The 16993-nt window shown below is 50.4% G+C and overlaps 1 protein-coding gene across 2 annotated transcripts in view; it reads left to right on the top strand.

Annotated features, from left to right (window-relative positions):
• Positions 1-16993, top strand: part of PFKM (phosphofructokinase, muscle) — a 144985-nt gene that overhangs the window by 91570 nt on the left and 36422 nt on the right. For both annotated transcript variants that reach the window (XM_075337144.1, XM_075337143.1), the window contains 2 exons: positions 2765-2828; positions 3018-3164. In XM_075337144.1, coding sequence (XP_075193259.1) covers positions 2765-2828; positions 3018-3164 — 211 coding nt within the window. The remainder of the gene's footprint in view (positions 1-2764; positions 2829-3017; positions 3165-16993) is intronic.

Below are 16993 nucleotides of genomic sequence, written 5' to 3'. Positions count from 1 at the left end.
GACACGTCGCTCATTTTGTAAATATCGAATGTCCGGTTGTTCAATGTTCCCGAGGCAGCACACATCGCTCTGTGTGACACCCCGGTAACGATGAAATGCATCTTCCCTGCGTCCCGCCGGCAATGCTGAAGGAAGGAGGTGGGCGGGATGTTTATGTCCCGCTCATCTCTGCCCCTCCGCTTCTATTGGCCGGCCGCTGTGTGACATCGCTGTGACGCCGAACGTCCCTTCCCCTTCAGGAAGTGGATGTTCGCCGCCCACAGCGAGGCCGTTTGGAAGATAAGTACGTGTGACGGGGGGTTATAACATTGTGCGACACGGGCAACAAATTGCCCGTGCTGCACAAACGATGGGGGCAGGTGTGATCACAAATGCGATTGCACAACATATTGAAACGTGTAAAGCAGCCTTTTAGAAAAGATCGTTGACATGTAATAGAGACATACAAAAGAATACAGCAGCACTCTATGCTCTAAAATGCATGTAAATATGATGTGACCCCAGCAGCCAGTTTCTTTATTCATGGGACCTTAAACCTAATGTTTATGAAATATTAATCTCTCGGGCAAAAAGTCTACAAATTTAAAGGACAGGTACAATCCAGCAGTAATTAAAACAGCCTTAGGCTGATACGAACAGTGCTCAGTCTCATAAAGAGGCAGTCATTACCTCCAACAGTATACTACAAAAACTGACCAGGCACGCCTTGTCATGGCTAGTGGGCTTACATTTGTGCGCCAAATGCCTTAATCTTAAAAGTATAATCTATAGAGCAAAAATGCAGTCAAACATTCATATAGTCAGTTTTTTCCTCTTGTAGCACCTACAGAGTGCTGCTTTATTCTTCTATTTGTATATTATACAGTCATATCAACTTGTACCTGTTTATTTTTTAATTTTACTGACTTTTATATAGCACCATTAATTCCAAAACGCTTTACAGTCATTATCACTGTCTCCATTGGGGCTCACAATCTAAATTCCTTATCAGTATGTCTTTGGAGTGTAGGAGGAAAGCAGAGACCCTGAAGGAAACCCACACAAACACAGGGAGAACATACAAACTCCTTGCAGATGTGGTGGGATACACCTGTTCACACTTGCTTTATTCTGTTAGGAGGTGCTGGTCAGTTTTGTTTTGGTTTTGTTTTTTTTTTGTTTTTTGTTGGTTTTTTTTTAAAATGTTATAAAGACTTGACAGAAGTTTTGATTGGTGGAGATCTGAGTGCTAAGTCCCCAACAAATTGATAAAATAAAGGGTATGAAGTGACAAGATTAGCAATGCACTCCTTTTACACTAAAGAAAGACTCCATAGGGTTTCTCTTCTTTATTTTGAGAATTTGTGGGGTTCCAGCCTTTGAAACCCCAACAATCAGAACTCCTGGCATGTCAAAGGTTTTTTTGAATTGTCAATTATACTTAATACATTGTGTCTGTAAATTACTGTGACTATTAAATGACTATAAATCTTGAATGAATCGAGTGTGCTTGGCCCCATAGAGGTGAAATGGAATGGCAGCCCTCACTTCATCGAAACTGTTCTGCAGTGTGATCATATAGGGGGGTTGGACCTCCATGCTTGAGATTGGTGGGCTGCATTTATCAGACAGTGATAAATATATTTTATGCAACAACCTTTTTAACACTTTTAGGTATAGGCATTCACAGTGTCTTGATAAAGTATTCATACCACATGAACCTTTCAGGATTTCTTCAGGGTATTCCCATCTCCAAGATCCTATCCCAATATATAGTAGATGTAATAATAAGAATATTCGCATATCAATAAGAAATGTAGTATAGTTCTCTTGATTAGCTATGTAGCTTACCTCATGTGCAGGAAATTGCAGCAGCTTAGGTATCCATGGTCACAACCACTCATATAAGCTACTGCAATGTCCTGCACATGAGGTAAGCGACATAGCTAATCAAAAGAACTATACTACATTTCTAATTAAAGGTATTTGCTAATATTATTACACATACTACATATTGTGATGGGATCTTGGAGATAGGAATACCCCTTTAAGCTATTTTTATAACTTAACCCTGCTTTACTTTTCTCCAGAATATTATCCCTGACCTGTCTGGTGTGTTCTTTGGCTTTTATGATGCTGTATGATCCCTAATGTTCTGAAACAAACCTCTGAGGTCTACACAGAACAGATACAGTTATACTGATAATAAATTACACACAAATGGACTCGTTTTACTAATTAAGTGACTTCAGGAGAAAATTGATCCCTCCTATGATTTTATTTAGTGGTATCAGACTACAGGGGGCTAAATTGTTTCTTTTACGCTTCACAAATACTTTCTACTTACTGTTGGTATAGCACAGAAAGTCACAATTAAATACATTTAACTTTGTGGGTGTAACGTGAAAAACTGTGGAAAAGTTCACGGGATGTGAATACTTTTACAAGTGACTGTAAATATTAGCCAGGGGCTACTGTACACTTCAAGTGACAAAGGATAGAACTTGTCTGAACCCAATTAATTATCAGGACTCGTTGACACACGTGTGTATGGGGACCTGACGGCAGATGGTGATGAAAGGATCAATCTTATTCCACCCTCCCAATAAGATAAACATGTACACGTCGTGCATGGAATAGTAGTGCTATTATGGCACATTAGTGTTAAACGATAGATCACCTGGAGCAAATGTTGAACAATGTTAATCAATAGTGAACCTTCACTTTAAGACGTTGGCTTTTATGAATGTACAAAATGGACTTATCATCTTAACTTGTTTTATAGGAGCTTTGAAAACAACTGGAATGTGTACCGGACCCTGGCTCACATAAGACCACCGTCTACCAAGGTCTGCACTGTTATCACTGTGTTATTGTACAAGAATTTACAAGACTATTATCAGGTTCTGATACGATCCCCATAGGGCAGATCCCAGTATTTAGCAGTTCTGGCTGTGAATGCACATTACAATTTATAGAAATTCTGTCTTTTTAAGAGTTTCCTGAGAAAATGAATCACTTTCCCCCATCACTTGTAGAGTGGATATAACCTGGCTGTGCTGAATGTCGGGGCCCCTGCAGCTGGCATGAACGCTGCCGTCAGATCCACTGTCAGGATTGGCATCATACAAGGCCACAGGATATTCGCTGTCCATGATGGATTTGAGGGCCTTGCTAAAGGACAGGTACGACGTTTGTTCATGTTACATATCAAAAAATATTACACACGTCTCATACTTGAAACATTAACTGAAGGCTGCAGCAGAGACTAAACCATGCTCCCCTTACACTATCCCCATTACAACGTTTGTGGGCATGCTGGTATATAAAGCGTGCCCAGATTAATGTAACCCAGATCAAATATGTGTAACATATGTAAGTCATTAATTAAGATATCACCTACCCATAGCATAGGAGGTAACTTACTGATTGCTGGGGTCTGACCGCTGGGGTTTGGGGATCAGATCCCCGTCTTGATTAAAAAGGGATACTTGCCCTCCACTTTATTCATTGTCTATGGGATGAGCCCTGTGCTCTGCTTTCTTTGACAGTCCCATGGGCAGTGAATCGAGGGAAGGTCAGGCATGTGGTTTGCGGGTTGTGGAAATCACTGGAGGTTATAGATAGGGGACAACTTACATTTTTGGAAATGACCCTTTAATTGTCTTTATGTAGCTAATATTGGAAATACATACATTGTTTATTTCATCTGCACGTAAGATTAAAGCATAATGAATAGTGATGAGCGAGCACTGCCATGCTCAGGTACTTGGCATTTGTAATGAGCAGTTGGATGCTCGGTTGGGTTCGACTCAAGCACCCAAGTATAATGGAAGTCGATGGGGAACCTGAGCACAGTAGTGCTCACTCATCACTATTCATTACTAGTACCAAGCACCCGAGCATAGTAGTGCTCACTCATCACTATTCATTACGAGTACCAAGCACCCGAGCATAGTAGTGCTCACTCATCACTATTCATTACGAGTACAAAGCACCCGAGCATAGTAGTGCTCACTCATCACTATTCATTACGAGTACTAAGCACCCGAGCAAAGTAGTGCTCACTCATCACTATTCATTACGAGTACCAAGCACCCAAGCATAGTAGTGCTCACTCATCACTATTCATTACGAGTACCAAGCACCCGAGCATAGTAGTGCTCACTCATCACTATTCATTACGAGTACCAAGCACCCGAGCATAGTAGTGCTCACTCATCACTATTCATTACGAGTACCAAGCACCCGAGCATTGTAGTGCTCACTCATCACTATTCATTACGAGTACTAAGCACCCGAGCAAAGTAGTGCTCACTCATCACTATTCATTACTAGTACCAAGCACCCGAGCATAGTAGTGCTCACTCATCACTATTCATTACGAGTACCAAGCACCCGAGCATAGTAGTGCTCACTCATCACTATTCATTACGAGTACTAAGCACCCGAGCAAAGTAGTGCTCACTCATCACTATTCATTACGAGTACCAAGCACCCAAGCATCGTAGTGCTCACTCATCACTATTCATTATGAGTACCAAGCACCCGAGCATAGTAGTGCTCACTCATCACTATTCATTACGAGTACCAAGCACCCGAGCATAGTAGTGCTCACTCATCACTATTCATTACGAGTACCAAGCACCCGAGCATAGTAGTGCTCACTCATCACTATTCATTACGAGTACCAAGCACCCGAGCATAGTAGTGCTCACTCATCACTATTCATTACGAGTACCGAACAATTGACTATGGTAGCGCTTACTCATCACTATTTTGCTGTATATAGGGATAACCTGGTGTTTCATCTCGGACGCCTTTGGTTAGCTGGTGTTTTACCTTACTTAAATCGGTGTCTGTTGTACGCTAATTTCCTTTATATAAGGTCTTTTTTTGTCCTGCTGGTGGTCTATAATTATTACATTGTATTTAACAATGGTGGTGTCAGATAGTATGCTATACTTTTATGTACTACTAGAAAGTGGCCCGATTCTACGCATCGGGTATTCTAGAATTTACGCATTGTGTAGTTCATGTATGATTTTTGTTATATATATATATATATATATATATATATATATATATATATATATATATATATAGATATAGATATAGATATAGATATAGATATAGATGTTGTTGTGTGTAGTTACCAAGTGTTTGTGTAGGGGCTGTACATGTTCTGGGTGTTGTCTGGGTGTGGCGGGGGGTGAGAGCGGTGTTGTATGTGTGTTGCGTGTGTTGCGTTGTTTGTGGAGCACTGTGTGTCTGTAGCGTTGTGTGTGTGTGTTGCGCGGTTTGTGTGTGGTGTGTTTTGGGGGGAGGTATGTTTTGTGCAATGTGTGTGTTGTGCGGTATGTGCGTATATTTGTGTGTGCCACGGTGTTTGTGTGTTGGGTGTTGTGTGTGTGCAGCGTTGTCTGTGTGTGTGGGTGTCTGTGTAGGGCAGTTGTTTGTGGTTCCCAGTGTGTGTGTGGTGTGTTGTGCAGTGCGCGCGCGTGTGTGTGTGTGTGTGTGTTGGGGGGAGGTGTGCACTTCCCATCGTGCTCCATCCCCCATGCAGCGCACTCCCCATCGTGCTCCATCCCCCATGCAGCGCACTCCCCATCGTGCTCCATCCCCTATGCTGCGCACCCCCCATCGTGCTCCATCTCCCATGCTGTGCACTCCCAAACGTGCTCCATCCACCATGCTGCGCACTCCCAAACGTGCTCCATCCGCCATGCTGCGCACTCCCAAACGTGCTCCATCCGCCATACTCTGCACTCCCCATCGTTCTCCATCCCCCATGCAGCGCACTCCCCATCGTGCGCCATCCCCTATGCTGCGCACCCCCCATCGTGCTCCATCTCCCATGCTGTGCACTCCCAAACGTGCTCCATCCACCATGCTGCGCACTCCCAAACGTGCTCCATCCGCCATGCTGCGCACTCCCAAACGTGCTCCATCCGCCATACTCTGCACTCCCCATCGTTCTCCATCTCCCATGCTGCGCACTCCCAAACGTGCTCCATCCGCCATACTCCGCACTCCCCATCGTGCTGCATCCCCCATGCTGCGCACTCCCAAACGTGCTCCATCCGCCATGCTGCACACTCCCAAACGTGGTCCATCCGCCATGCTGCACACTCCCAAACGTGGTCCATCCGCCATGCTGCGCACTCCCAAACATGCTCCATCCGCCATGCTGCGCACTCCCAAACGTGCTCCATCCGCCATGCTGCGCACTCCCAAACGTGCTCCATCCGCCATGCTGCGCACTCCCAAACATGCTCCATCAGCCATGCTGCGCACTCCCAAACGTGCTCCATCCCCCATGCTGCGCACCCCCCATCGTGCTCCATCCCCCATGCTGCACCAGCATCAGCCTCTCTGCCCGCAGCATCAGCCTCTCTCCTCCCAGCATCAGCCTCTCTACCCGCAGCATCAGCCTCTCTCCTCCCAGCATCAGCCTCTCTCCTCCCAGCATCAGCCTCTCTGTCCCCAGCATCAGCCTCTCTCATCCCAGCATCAGCCTCTCTGTCCCCAGCATCAGCCTCTCTACCCGCAGCATCAGTCTCTCTGCCTGCAGCATCAGTCTCTCTGCCTGCAGCATCAGCCTCTCTGCCTGCAGCATCAGCCTCTCTGCCTGCAGCATCAGCCTCTCTGCCTGCAGCATCAGCCTCTCTCCTCCCAGCATCAGCCTCTCTCCTCCCAGCATCAGCCTCTCTCCTCCCAGCATCAGCCTCTCTCCTCCCAGCATCAGCCTCTCTCCTCCCAGCATCAGCCTCTCTGTCCCCAGCATCAGCCTCTCTCATCCCAGCATCAGCCTCTCTCATCCCAGCATCAGCCTCTCTCATCCCAGCATCAGCCTCTCTCATCCCAGCATCAGCCTCTCTCATCCCAGCATCAGCCTCTCTCCTCCCAGCATCAGCCTTTTCTGTCCCCAGCATCAGCCTCTCTCCTCCCAGCATTAGCCTTTTCTGTCCCTAGCATCAGCCTCTCTCCTCCCAGCATCAGCCTCTCTCCTCCCAGCATCAACCTCTCTCCTCCCAGCCTACCCCAGCCTCAGCCTGCCCCAGCATCAGCCTCTCTCCTCCCAGCATCAGCCTCTCTCCTCCCAGCATCAGCCTTTTCTGTCCCCAGCATCAGCCTTTTCTGTCCCCAGCATCAGCCTCTCTCCTCCCAGCCTACCCCAGCCTCAGCCTCCCTCAGCATCCCTCAGCATCAGCCTCCCCCAGCATCAGCCTCTCTCCTCCCAGCATCAGCCTCTCTCTTCCCAGCATCAGCCTCTCTCCTCCCAGCCTACCCCAGCCTCAGCCTCCCCCAGCATCAGCCTCTCTCCTCCCAGCATCAGCCTCTCTCCTCCCAGCATCACCCTCTCTCCTCCCAGCATCAGCCTTTTCGGTCCCCAGCATCAGCCTCTCTCCTCCCAGCCTACCCCAGCCTCAGCCTACCCCAGCCTCAGCCTCTCTTCTCTCAGCCTCCCCATCCCAGCCTTCCCCAGGATCAGCCTCTCTCCTCCCAGCCTCCTCCAGCACGCCGTGCTTCTCTGCCGACACTCACAGATCCGATCGCATACACTCACACACACCCACATACACCCGATCGCATACACTCACACACACCCGATCGCATACACTCACACACACCCGATCGCATACACTCACACACACCCGATCGCATACACTCACACACACCCGATCGCATACACTCTCACACACCCGATCGCATACACTCTCACACACCCGATTGCATACACTCTCACACACCCGATTGCATACACTCTCACACACCCGATTGCATACACTCACACACACCCGATTGCATACACTCACACACACCCGATTGCATACACTCACACACACCCGATTGCATACACTCACACACACCCGATTGCATACACTCACACACACCCGATTGCATACACTCACACACACCCGATCGCATACACTCACACACACACACATTGACGATATTGCACATACGCGCTCATACTCACAACATCCGAGGAAACCACATGCTTCTGGCCATGTGATCCTCCGGCAGGTCCTGGAAGCTCACAGCTCAGTATCGCCGCCGAGAAGCAAGCGATATCCCAGGATGTTGTGAGTGTGTGGATGCGATGTGATGTGTGTGTGAGAGTGAGTGTGATCTGATGTGTGTGTGTGTATGTGTGTGTGTGTGCTGTTATGTGTGTGCGTGTGTGTATGTTCCGCCGCTGCAGGACCTTGATGCGCTGGTAACTATGCTACCATGGTTACCAGCGTATCTCGTCCCCCGCTCGCACGGGAGCCCACACCAGCATACGCCGGCCAGCCCCAGCAATGCGATGGTATGTGTCGGCTGGTTTGGCGGCGTACGCTGATGTGGGCTCCCAGGGGTACAGTACTCACCTGGTAGTCGTGGCTCCGTGACCGTGTCGGTTCGGGGAATGCGTGGGGGGGCGGGGCCAGAGCTAGCGTGCATTGTGTGAGGGGGGCGGGGTGTGGCAGAGTTGGCAATGCCTGCAGGGTGTCGGGGCGACAGGCCAATCTGTGGGGGGGGGGGGGGCGGAGCCTGGGCGAGCGGCCGGCCAATCCGTGTGGGGGCGCAGCCTCGGCGAGCGGCCAATCCGTGCGGGGGGGCGGGGCCATGGAGAGCCCAGCGGCCAATCAGCTTTGTGTCACCGTAAGGACACAATTTTGGAGCAAGACAGACAGACAGACAGAATAAGGCAATTATATATATACTAGAAGGTGGCCCGATTCTACGCATCGGGTATTCTAGAATTTACGTATTGTGTAGTTCATGTATGATTTTTGTTATATAGAGAGAGAGATGTTGTTGTCTGTAGTTACCAAGTGTTTGTGTAGGCGCTGTACATGTTCTGGGTGTTGTCTGGGTGTGACGGGGGGTGAGAGCGGTGTTGTATGTGTGTTGCGTGTGTTGCGTTGTTTGTGGAGCGCTGTGTGTCTGTAGCGTTGTGTGTGTGTTGCGCGGTTTGTGTGTGTGTGATGTGTTTTGGGGGGAGGTATGTTTTGTGCAATGTGTGTGTTGTGCGGTATGTGCGTATATTTGTGTGTGCCGCGGTGTTTGTGTGTTGGGTGTTGTGTGTGTGCAGCGTTGTCTGTGTGTGTGGGTGTCTGTGTAGGGCAGTTGTTTGTGGTTCCCAGTGTGTGTGTGTGTGTGTGTGTGTGTGTGGTGTGTTGTTCAGTGCGCGCGCGCGTGTGTGTGTGTGTGTGTGTGTGTGTGTGTGTGTGTGTGTGTGCATCAGCCTCTCTTCTCTCAGCCTACCTCTCCCAGCCTCCCTCCTCCCAGCCTCCCTCAGCATCAGCCTCCCTCTCCCAGCCTCCCCAGCATCAGCCTCCGCCAGCATCAGCCTCTCTCCTTCCAGCCTCCTCCAGCATCAGCCTCCCTCTCCCAGCCTTCCCCAGGATCAGCCTCTCTCCTCCCAGCCTCCGTCCTCCCAGCCTTCCCCAGCATCAGCTTTCCCCTCCCAGCCTCCCTCAGCATCAGCCTTCCCCAGCATCAGCCTCTCTCCTCCCAGCCTCAGCCTCTCTCCTTCCAGCCTCCCCCAGCATCAGCCTCTCTCCTTCCAGCTTCCCTCAGCATCAGCCTCCCCTTCCCAGCCTTCCCCAGGATCAGCCTCTCTCCTCCCAGCCTCCTTCCTCACAGCCTCCCTCAGCATCAGCCTTCTGCTCCCAGTCTCCCCCAGCATCAGCCTCCCCATGCATCAGCCTCCACCAGCATCAGCCTCTCTCCTTCCAGCCTCTCTCCTTCCAGCCTCCCCCAGCATCAGCCTCCCCTTCCCAGCCTTCCCCAGGATCAGCCTCTCTCCTCCCAGCCTCCTTCCTCCCAGCCTCCCTCTCCCAGCCTCCCTCAGCATCAGCCTTCCGCTCCCAGTCTCCCCCAGCATCAGCCTCCCCAAGCATCAGCCTCCACCAGCATCAGCCTCTCTCCTTCCAGCCTCCCCCAGCATCAGCCTCTCTCCTTCCAGCCTCCCTCAGCATCAGCCTCCCGTTCCCAGCCTTCCCCAGGATCAGCCTCTCTCCTCCCAGCCTCCTTCCTCCCAGCCTCCCTCAGCATCAGCCTTCCCCTCCCAGTCTCCCCCAGCATCAGCCTCCCCAAGCATCAGCCTCCACCAGCATTAGCCTCTCTCCTTCCAGCCTCCCCCAGCATCAGCCTCCCCAAGCATCAGCCTCCACCAGCATCAGCCTCCCTCGTCCCAGCCTCCCCCTCCCAGCCTCCCCCAGCATCAGCCTCTCTCCTCCCAGCCTTCCCCATGATCAGCCTCTCTGCTCCCAGCCTGCTCCAGCACGCCGTGCTCCTCTGCCGACACTCACACACCCGATCGCATCCACTCACACACACCCGATCGCATCCACTCACACACACCCGATCGCATCCACTCACACACACCCGATCGCATCCACTCACACACACCCGATCGCATCCACTCACACACACCCGATCGCATCCACTCACACACACCCGATCGCATCCACTCACACACACCCGATCGCATCCACTCACACACACCCGATCGCATCCACTCACACACACCCGATCGCATACACTCACACACACAGACACTGACGATATCGCACATACGCGCTTATACTCACAACATCCGGGGATATCACATGCTTCTGGCCATGTGATCCTCCGGCAGGTCCTGGAAGATCACAACAGCACAGTATCGCCGCCGAGAAGCAAGCGATATCCCAGTATGTTGTGAGTATGTGGATGCGATGTGATGTGTGTGTGTGAGTGAGTGTGATCTGATTTGTGTGTGTGTATGTGTGTGCTGTTATGTGTGTGCTGTTATGTGTGTGCTGTTATGTGTCTGTATTTTCCGCAGCTGCAGGACCTTGATGTGTGGATGCGATGTGATGTGTGTGTGAGGTGTGTATGAGAGTGAGTGTGAGCCGGTGTACACTGGTAACTATGATACACATCGGGTAACTAAGGGACCTTAGTTACCCGATGTGTATAATGGTTACCAGCTTTCACGGCCTCCGTGAAGATCCCAGCATCGCAAGGTTATGTGTGGCGCTGCTGGGATCCTGACGGAGCCGGTGTAGAAGCAAGAGATATCCCAGCATGTTGTGATGTGTGAGGTGTGTGTGAGAGTGAGTGTGAGAGTGAGTGTGATCTGATGTGTGTGTATGTACTCACCTGGGAATCGGGGCTCCGTGTCAGTTGGGCCAGAGCGAGCGTGCATTGCGTGAGGGGGCGGGGCCTGCAGAGAGCCGGGGCGAGAGGCCAATCCGTGTGGGGGGGCGGGGCCATGGCGAGCCCAGCGGCCAATCAGCTTTGTGTCACCGTAAGGACACAATTTCGGAGCATGACAGACAGATAGACAGACAGATAGACAGACAGATAGACAGACAGATAGACAGACAGATAGACAGACAGATAGACAGACAGACAGACAGACAGACAGAATAAGGCAATTATATATATAGATAGATTGGGTATATGATTGCCGTAACCAATGACATTTATGCTCTGTTTCCCACCTGGATTTATTATTGCATGGTACATCTAGTATAGTGGTATTCGGAATTTCGGTGTCAGGTTCCTGACATGGAACCATGTATTGGGGTGTTTGGTGATTTATACATATTTTAAATGTTTTTAACCCTTTCACTGTCTTGTGTGGATTCTATGTATGCACAAATTTTTGTACTAATAAAATAACTTTTTGAATTGAACAAAAACGCATTGGTTGATCCCTATATACAGCAACTCTTTTTCTCCTGTCTTAATTTGCCCTAATTTTGCTGATGGTGATCCCAATAGGGGAAAGGTGCCCCCTTATTCTATAATTACTCATCACTATTCATTACAAGTAGCGAACACCCGAGCATAGTAGTGCTCACTCATCACTATTCATTACGAATACCAAGCACCGAGCATGGTAGTGCTCACTTATCACTATTTATTACGAGTAGCGAACACTCGGGCATGGTAGTGCTCGCTCATCACTAGTAATGAAAGTAAAAAGTAAAATGGTATGTTTAAGTAATTCAAAATTGGCTCTGTGTGAGCAGATCCACACTGAGCCCCTCCATATACAATAGACTAATGTTGGCCGCATTCGCTGATATCGACACTTTCAGATAACAGTACAGGGGGGGCCCCGAACAACTGATTGTTAGGGGAGATGTCGATCGGGCATGTCAGATTTAGAATGGCTGATCACTTTGTGCTCCTGGAGATGAGCTGCTGGCACAGAGGTCTACTGACCGCTCTCTCACAGGAGCGCTCAGCCGTGTATTGCCTCAGCGTTGTGTACACGCTGTTTCAGGCTCCAGCAATGCCATGATTGACCGTTTCTTGGACCAACATTATCTTTCATAACAATTGATCGTTCATTGTGATGTAACAAGTTGACAAAATGTGATCACCTAGATCCACATGATCACCACGCATTTCTGACCTCATAGTAGTCTGGTAACTTATTAATGTTGTCGGTTTATTATCCTCACAGTCCAATTACATTATTAATACAAAGTGCAGATACATTTCATTAATCCCAGCAGTAATGCGACACAATGTAGATCATTCTAGTTATAGAAAAATCGATAAAAAATAAAACTAACTCAAAGTAAAACCAGCTAAAAAATAAGATATTATTTATGTTTCCTTTAATCCAGGGGGGTACTAGCCCTGTGTAAACAACACATCTGTAAGGCGGCTTGGCACTAAACTGCTTTTATATCTTTCCAACACAGTGTTGGTGATTGCCTGCAGCCTCCTCTAGGGGGAGCACTTTACAAAGAACATTTACAGCTGCCAGTATAAATCAACATGCCGTGATTTTCCCCTCGAGGTGGCTGCAGACAGACGGGCTTTACTGTAGGATCTGGACTTCATGTGTGAAAAACACTCCCTATAAAGTTTTCCTAGAAGCCGGCTCGGACTGGCCCACAGGAGAGCAGGAGAATCCTCTGGTGGGCCCCTTTGTAGTGGTACATCACTTCCTACCCCCCCCCCCAGCATAATCGGTAGTTGGCACAATACACTTGTTTCACTATGTAGACAAAAGGGAAACATCTCATCATTCATTTTACAAACTACCCAGTATATTATTATATAGAAGCATAGGTCAGTTTGTGAATGTAATATTTCTATGTAGTTGATCAGTGGCCCCCAGAGTCAGTGTTACTGGTGGACCCCTGCGGCCCCAGTCTGACACTGGTTAGAACTAGCACATTTGCTGATGCCCTATGGGACCCTATAATTTCTATAACTACATTTTTCTTCGGCGCTCCATTGGGAGACCCAGACGATTGGGTGTATAGCTACTGCCTCCGGAGGCCACACAAAGCATTACACTAAAAAGTGTAAGGCCCCTCCCCTTCTGGCTATACACCCCCCGTGGGATCACGGGCTGCTCAGTTTTCAAGCTTTGTGCGAAGGAGGTCAGACATCCACGCATAGCTCCACTGTTTAGTCAGCAGTAGCTGCTGACTATATCGGATGGAAGAAAAGAGGGCCCATGCTAAAGGGCCCCCAGCATGCTCCCTTCTCACCCCACTCTTGTTGGCGGTGTTTGTTAAGGTTGAGGTACCCATTGCGGGTACGGAGGCTGGAGCCCACATGCTGTTTTCCTTCCCCATCCCCCTGAGGGCTCTGGTGAAGTGGGATCTTACCGGCCTCCAGGCTCTGAGGCCGGGCTCCATCCACAGACCCGGAGATCCTGCTGGATACGGAGCTGGGTACCGTCAGGGACAAGGCCCTGCAACATTCAGGTACTCTGTGTCCCCGTACAGACAGGCACAGACACACTCCAGCGTTGCTGGGTGTTCTAGTGCGCCGGGGACAGTAGCGCTGCGCGCTTGGGTTATACTCACTGCAGCTTAGCTGAGTGAGTTTATGTGTGGGGAACTACCGCGCCGGCCGCCCCCGGAGACTGCGGCGCGGCTGAGACTTGTGGTGCGCCGGGGACTTCGCGCCGACCGTGCTTTTACGACGGCAGCGCTTATAAATCTAGTCCCCGGCTTCTGCGGCCTAGTTACGTTTCGTTCCCGCCCCCAGCCCTGTCAGTCAGGGAAGGGGAGAGACGCTGTACAATAGTCAGCGCCGAGGGCTGGAGTCTTATTTACATACTCCAGCCCTCTCACTGGGCACAGTGGGACGCCAGTTTCCCGCTCTTTGTCTGCAGCACGCCCACGGCCCGCCCCTCTTCACAGGACGCCGGCAGCCATTCCTGCACGCAGTCTGAGCTGGAGAACGGACATAGCCCTGGGAGACCCAGACAGGGGATTCTGGCGACCACACACCCGCTGTTAAGCGGGCGGTAAGCAGCACCTAGGTGCTGACCCCACTAGTGCCACAGTGTTGTTTTGTGTACTTTTGTCTGTACCTATATATTGCACTGTACGGTCGCTTCTTGGCTTATACCCCTATATTGCTCTGAGGAGACAACAGCATGTCATCCGCAAAAAGCAAGGGTGCCAAGGCACAGGCTTTATATGCTGCCTGTACCGCATGTGGGGCTGATCTACCGGCAGGTTCCACTGACCCCCATTGTGTGCAATGTTCGGTCCCTGTGCCACTTCGTCAGCCGGAGTCTATGCTAGTAGTGGCCCAGGCAGAGACGCCTGTGAAACCTGCCCCGGTGACGGGGACAGAGTTTGCAGTTTTTGCTGATAAGATGTCTGTGACTATGACAAAAATTCTAGAAACTTTGCAGTCCAGGCCGGTCACTCAGACCATGGGCACTGCTGATTCAATGTTCCCCGGTCCCCCTCAGTTGGAACTAATCCGTGCTCCAAGGGGGTCCCAGGCATCACAGGCTGAAGGCTCTGACTCGGACGACAGCCCCAGGCAGCCTAAGCGAGCTCGCTGGGAGAGACCCTCGGCGTCATCACGCTGGTCAGGGTCTCAGCGAGAGGATTCTCTGTATGATGAGACAGAGCTAGGTGATCAGGAGTCTAATCCTGAGACTGCTCTCAACCTGGATACCCCTGATGGTGACGCCATGGTGAATGATCTTATAGCGGCCATCAATAGACTGCTGGATATTTCTCCTCCAGCGGAGGAGGCAGCAGCACAGCAGGAGAAATTCCATTTCAGGTATCCCAAACGTAAATTGAGTACTTTTCTGGACCACGCTGACTTCAGAGAAGCAGTCCAGAAACACCATGCTTATCCAGATAAGCGTTTCTCCAAACGTCTTAAGGATACACGTTATCCCTTTCCCCCTGACGTGGTCAAACGCTGGACCCAGTGTCCAAAGGTGGACCCCCCAATCTCCAGGCTTGCGGCTAGATCCATAGTTGCAGTGGAAGATGGGGCTTCACTTAAAGATGCCAATGACAGACAGATGGACCTTTGGTTGAAATCTGTCTATGAAGCTATCGGCGCGTCGTTTGCTCCAGCATTCGCAGCCGTGTGGGCACTCCAAGCTATTTCAGCTGGTCTGGCGCAGGTGGACTCTGTCATACGTCCATCAGTGCCGCAAGTGGCGTCCTTGACCTCGCAAATGTCTGCGTTTGCGACTTACGCTATCAATGCGGTCTTGGACTCTACCAGCCGTACGTCAATGGCGTCCGCCAACTCTGTGGTTTTACGCAGAGCCTTATGGTTAAAGGAATGGAAAGCAGATTCTGCTTCCAAAAAATGCTTAACCAGTTTGCCATTATCTCAAGACAGACTGTTTGGTGAGCAATTGGCTGAAATCATTAAACAGTCCAAGGGTAAGGACTCTTCCTTACCCCAGCCCAGATCAAGCAAACCTCAACAGTGGAGGGGACAGTCGAGGTTTCGGTCCTTTCGAGGTTCGGGCAGGGCCCAATTCTCCTCGTCCAAAAGGACTCAGAAGGAGCAGAGGAGCTCAGATTCCTGGCGGACTCACTCACGCCCAAAGAAAGCAGCCGGAGGAACCGCTTCCAAGCCGGCTGCCTCATGACTTTCGGCCTCCTCTCTCCGCATCCTCGGTCGGTGGCAGGCTCTCCCGTTTTTGCGGCATTTGGCTGCCACAGGTCAAAGACCGGTGGGTAACAGACATTTTGTCTCACGGGTACCGGATAGAGTTCAGTTCTCGTCCTCCGCCTCGGTTCTTCAGAACTTCCCCACATCCCGACCGAGCCGATGCTCTTCTGCAGGCGGTGTGCTCTCTAAGGGCAGAAGGAGTGGTGATCCCTGTTCCTCTTCAGGAACGAGGTCAAGGTTTTTACTCCAATCTGTTTGTGGTGCCAAAAAAGGACGGCTCTTTCCGTCCTGTTCTGGACCTAAAACTGCTCAACAAGCACGTGAAAACCAGGCGGTTCCGGATGGAATCTCTCCGCTCCGTCATTGCCTCAATGTCTCAAGGAGATTTCCTAGCATCAATAGACATCAAAGATGCTTATCTCCACGTGCCGATTGCTCCAGAGCACCAGCGTTTTCTACGCTTCGTTATAGGAGACGAACACCTTCAGTTCGTAGCCCTGCCATTTGGTCTGGCGACAGCCCCACGGGTTTTCACCAAGGTCATGGCAGCAGTGGTAGCAGTCTTGCACTCTCAGGGACACTCGGTGATCCCTTACTTGGACGATCTACTTGTCAAGGCACCCTCTCAAGAGGCATGCCAACACAGCCTGAACGTTGCGCTGGAGACTCTCCAGACTTTCGGGTGGATCATCAACTTTTCAAAGTCAAATCTGTCACCGACCCAATCACTAACATATCTTGGCATGGAGTTTCATACTCTCTCAGCGATAGTGAAGCTTCCGATGGACAAGCAGCGTTCACTACAGACAGGGGTGCACTCTCTCCTTCAAGGCCAGTCGCACCCCTTAAGACGCCTCATGCACTTCCTGGGGAAGATGGTGGCAGCAATGGAGGCAGTCCCGTTTGCGCAGTTTCATCTGCGCCCACTTCAATGGGACATTCTCCGCCAATGGGACGGGAAGTCGACGTCCTTAGACAGGAAAGTCTCCCTTTCCCAGACGGCCAAGGACTCTCTTCAATGGTGGCTTCTTCCCACCTCATTATCACAAGGAAGGTCCTTCCTACCCCCATCCTGGGCGGTGGTCACGACAGACGCGAGTCTGTC

The sequence above is a fragment of the Anomaloglossus baeobatrachus genome, chromosome 2 (genome assembly GCF_048569485.1).
Source record: "Anomaloglossus baeobatrachus isolate aAnoBae1 chromosome 2, aAnoBae1.hap1, whole genome shotgun sequence".
In the NCBI taxonomy this organism is placed as follows: domain Eukaryota; kingdom Metazoa; phylum Chordata; class Amphibia; order Anura; family Aromobatidae; genus Anomaloglossus; species Anomaloglossus baeobatrachus.
This window is presented reverse-complemented; position numbering and strand designations above follow the sequence as displayed.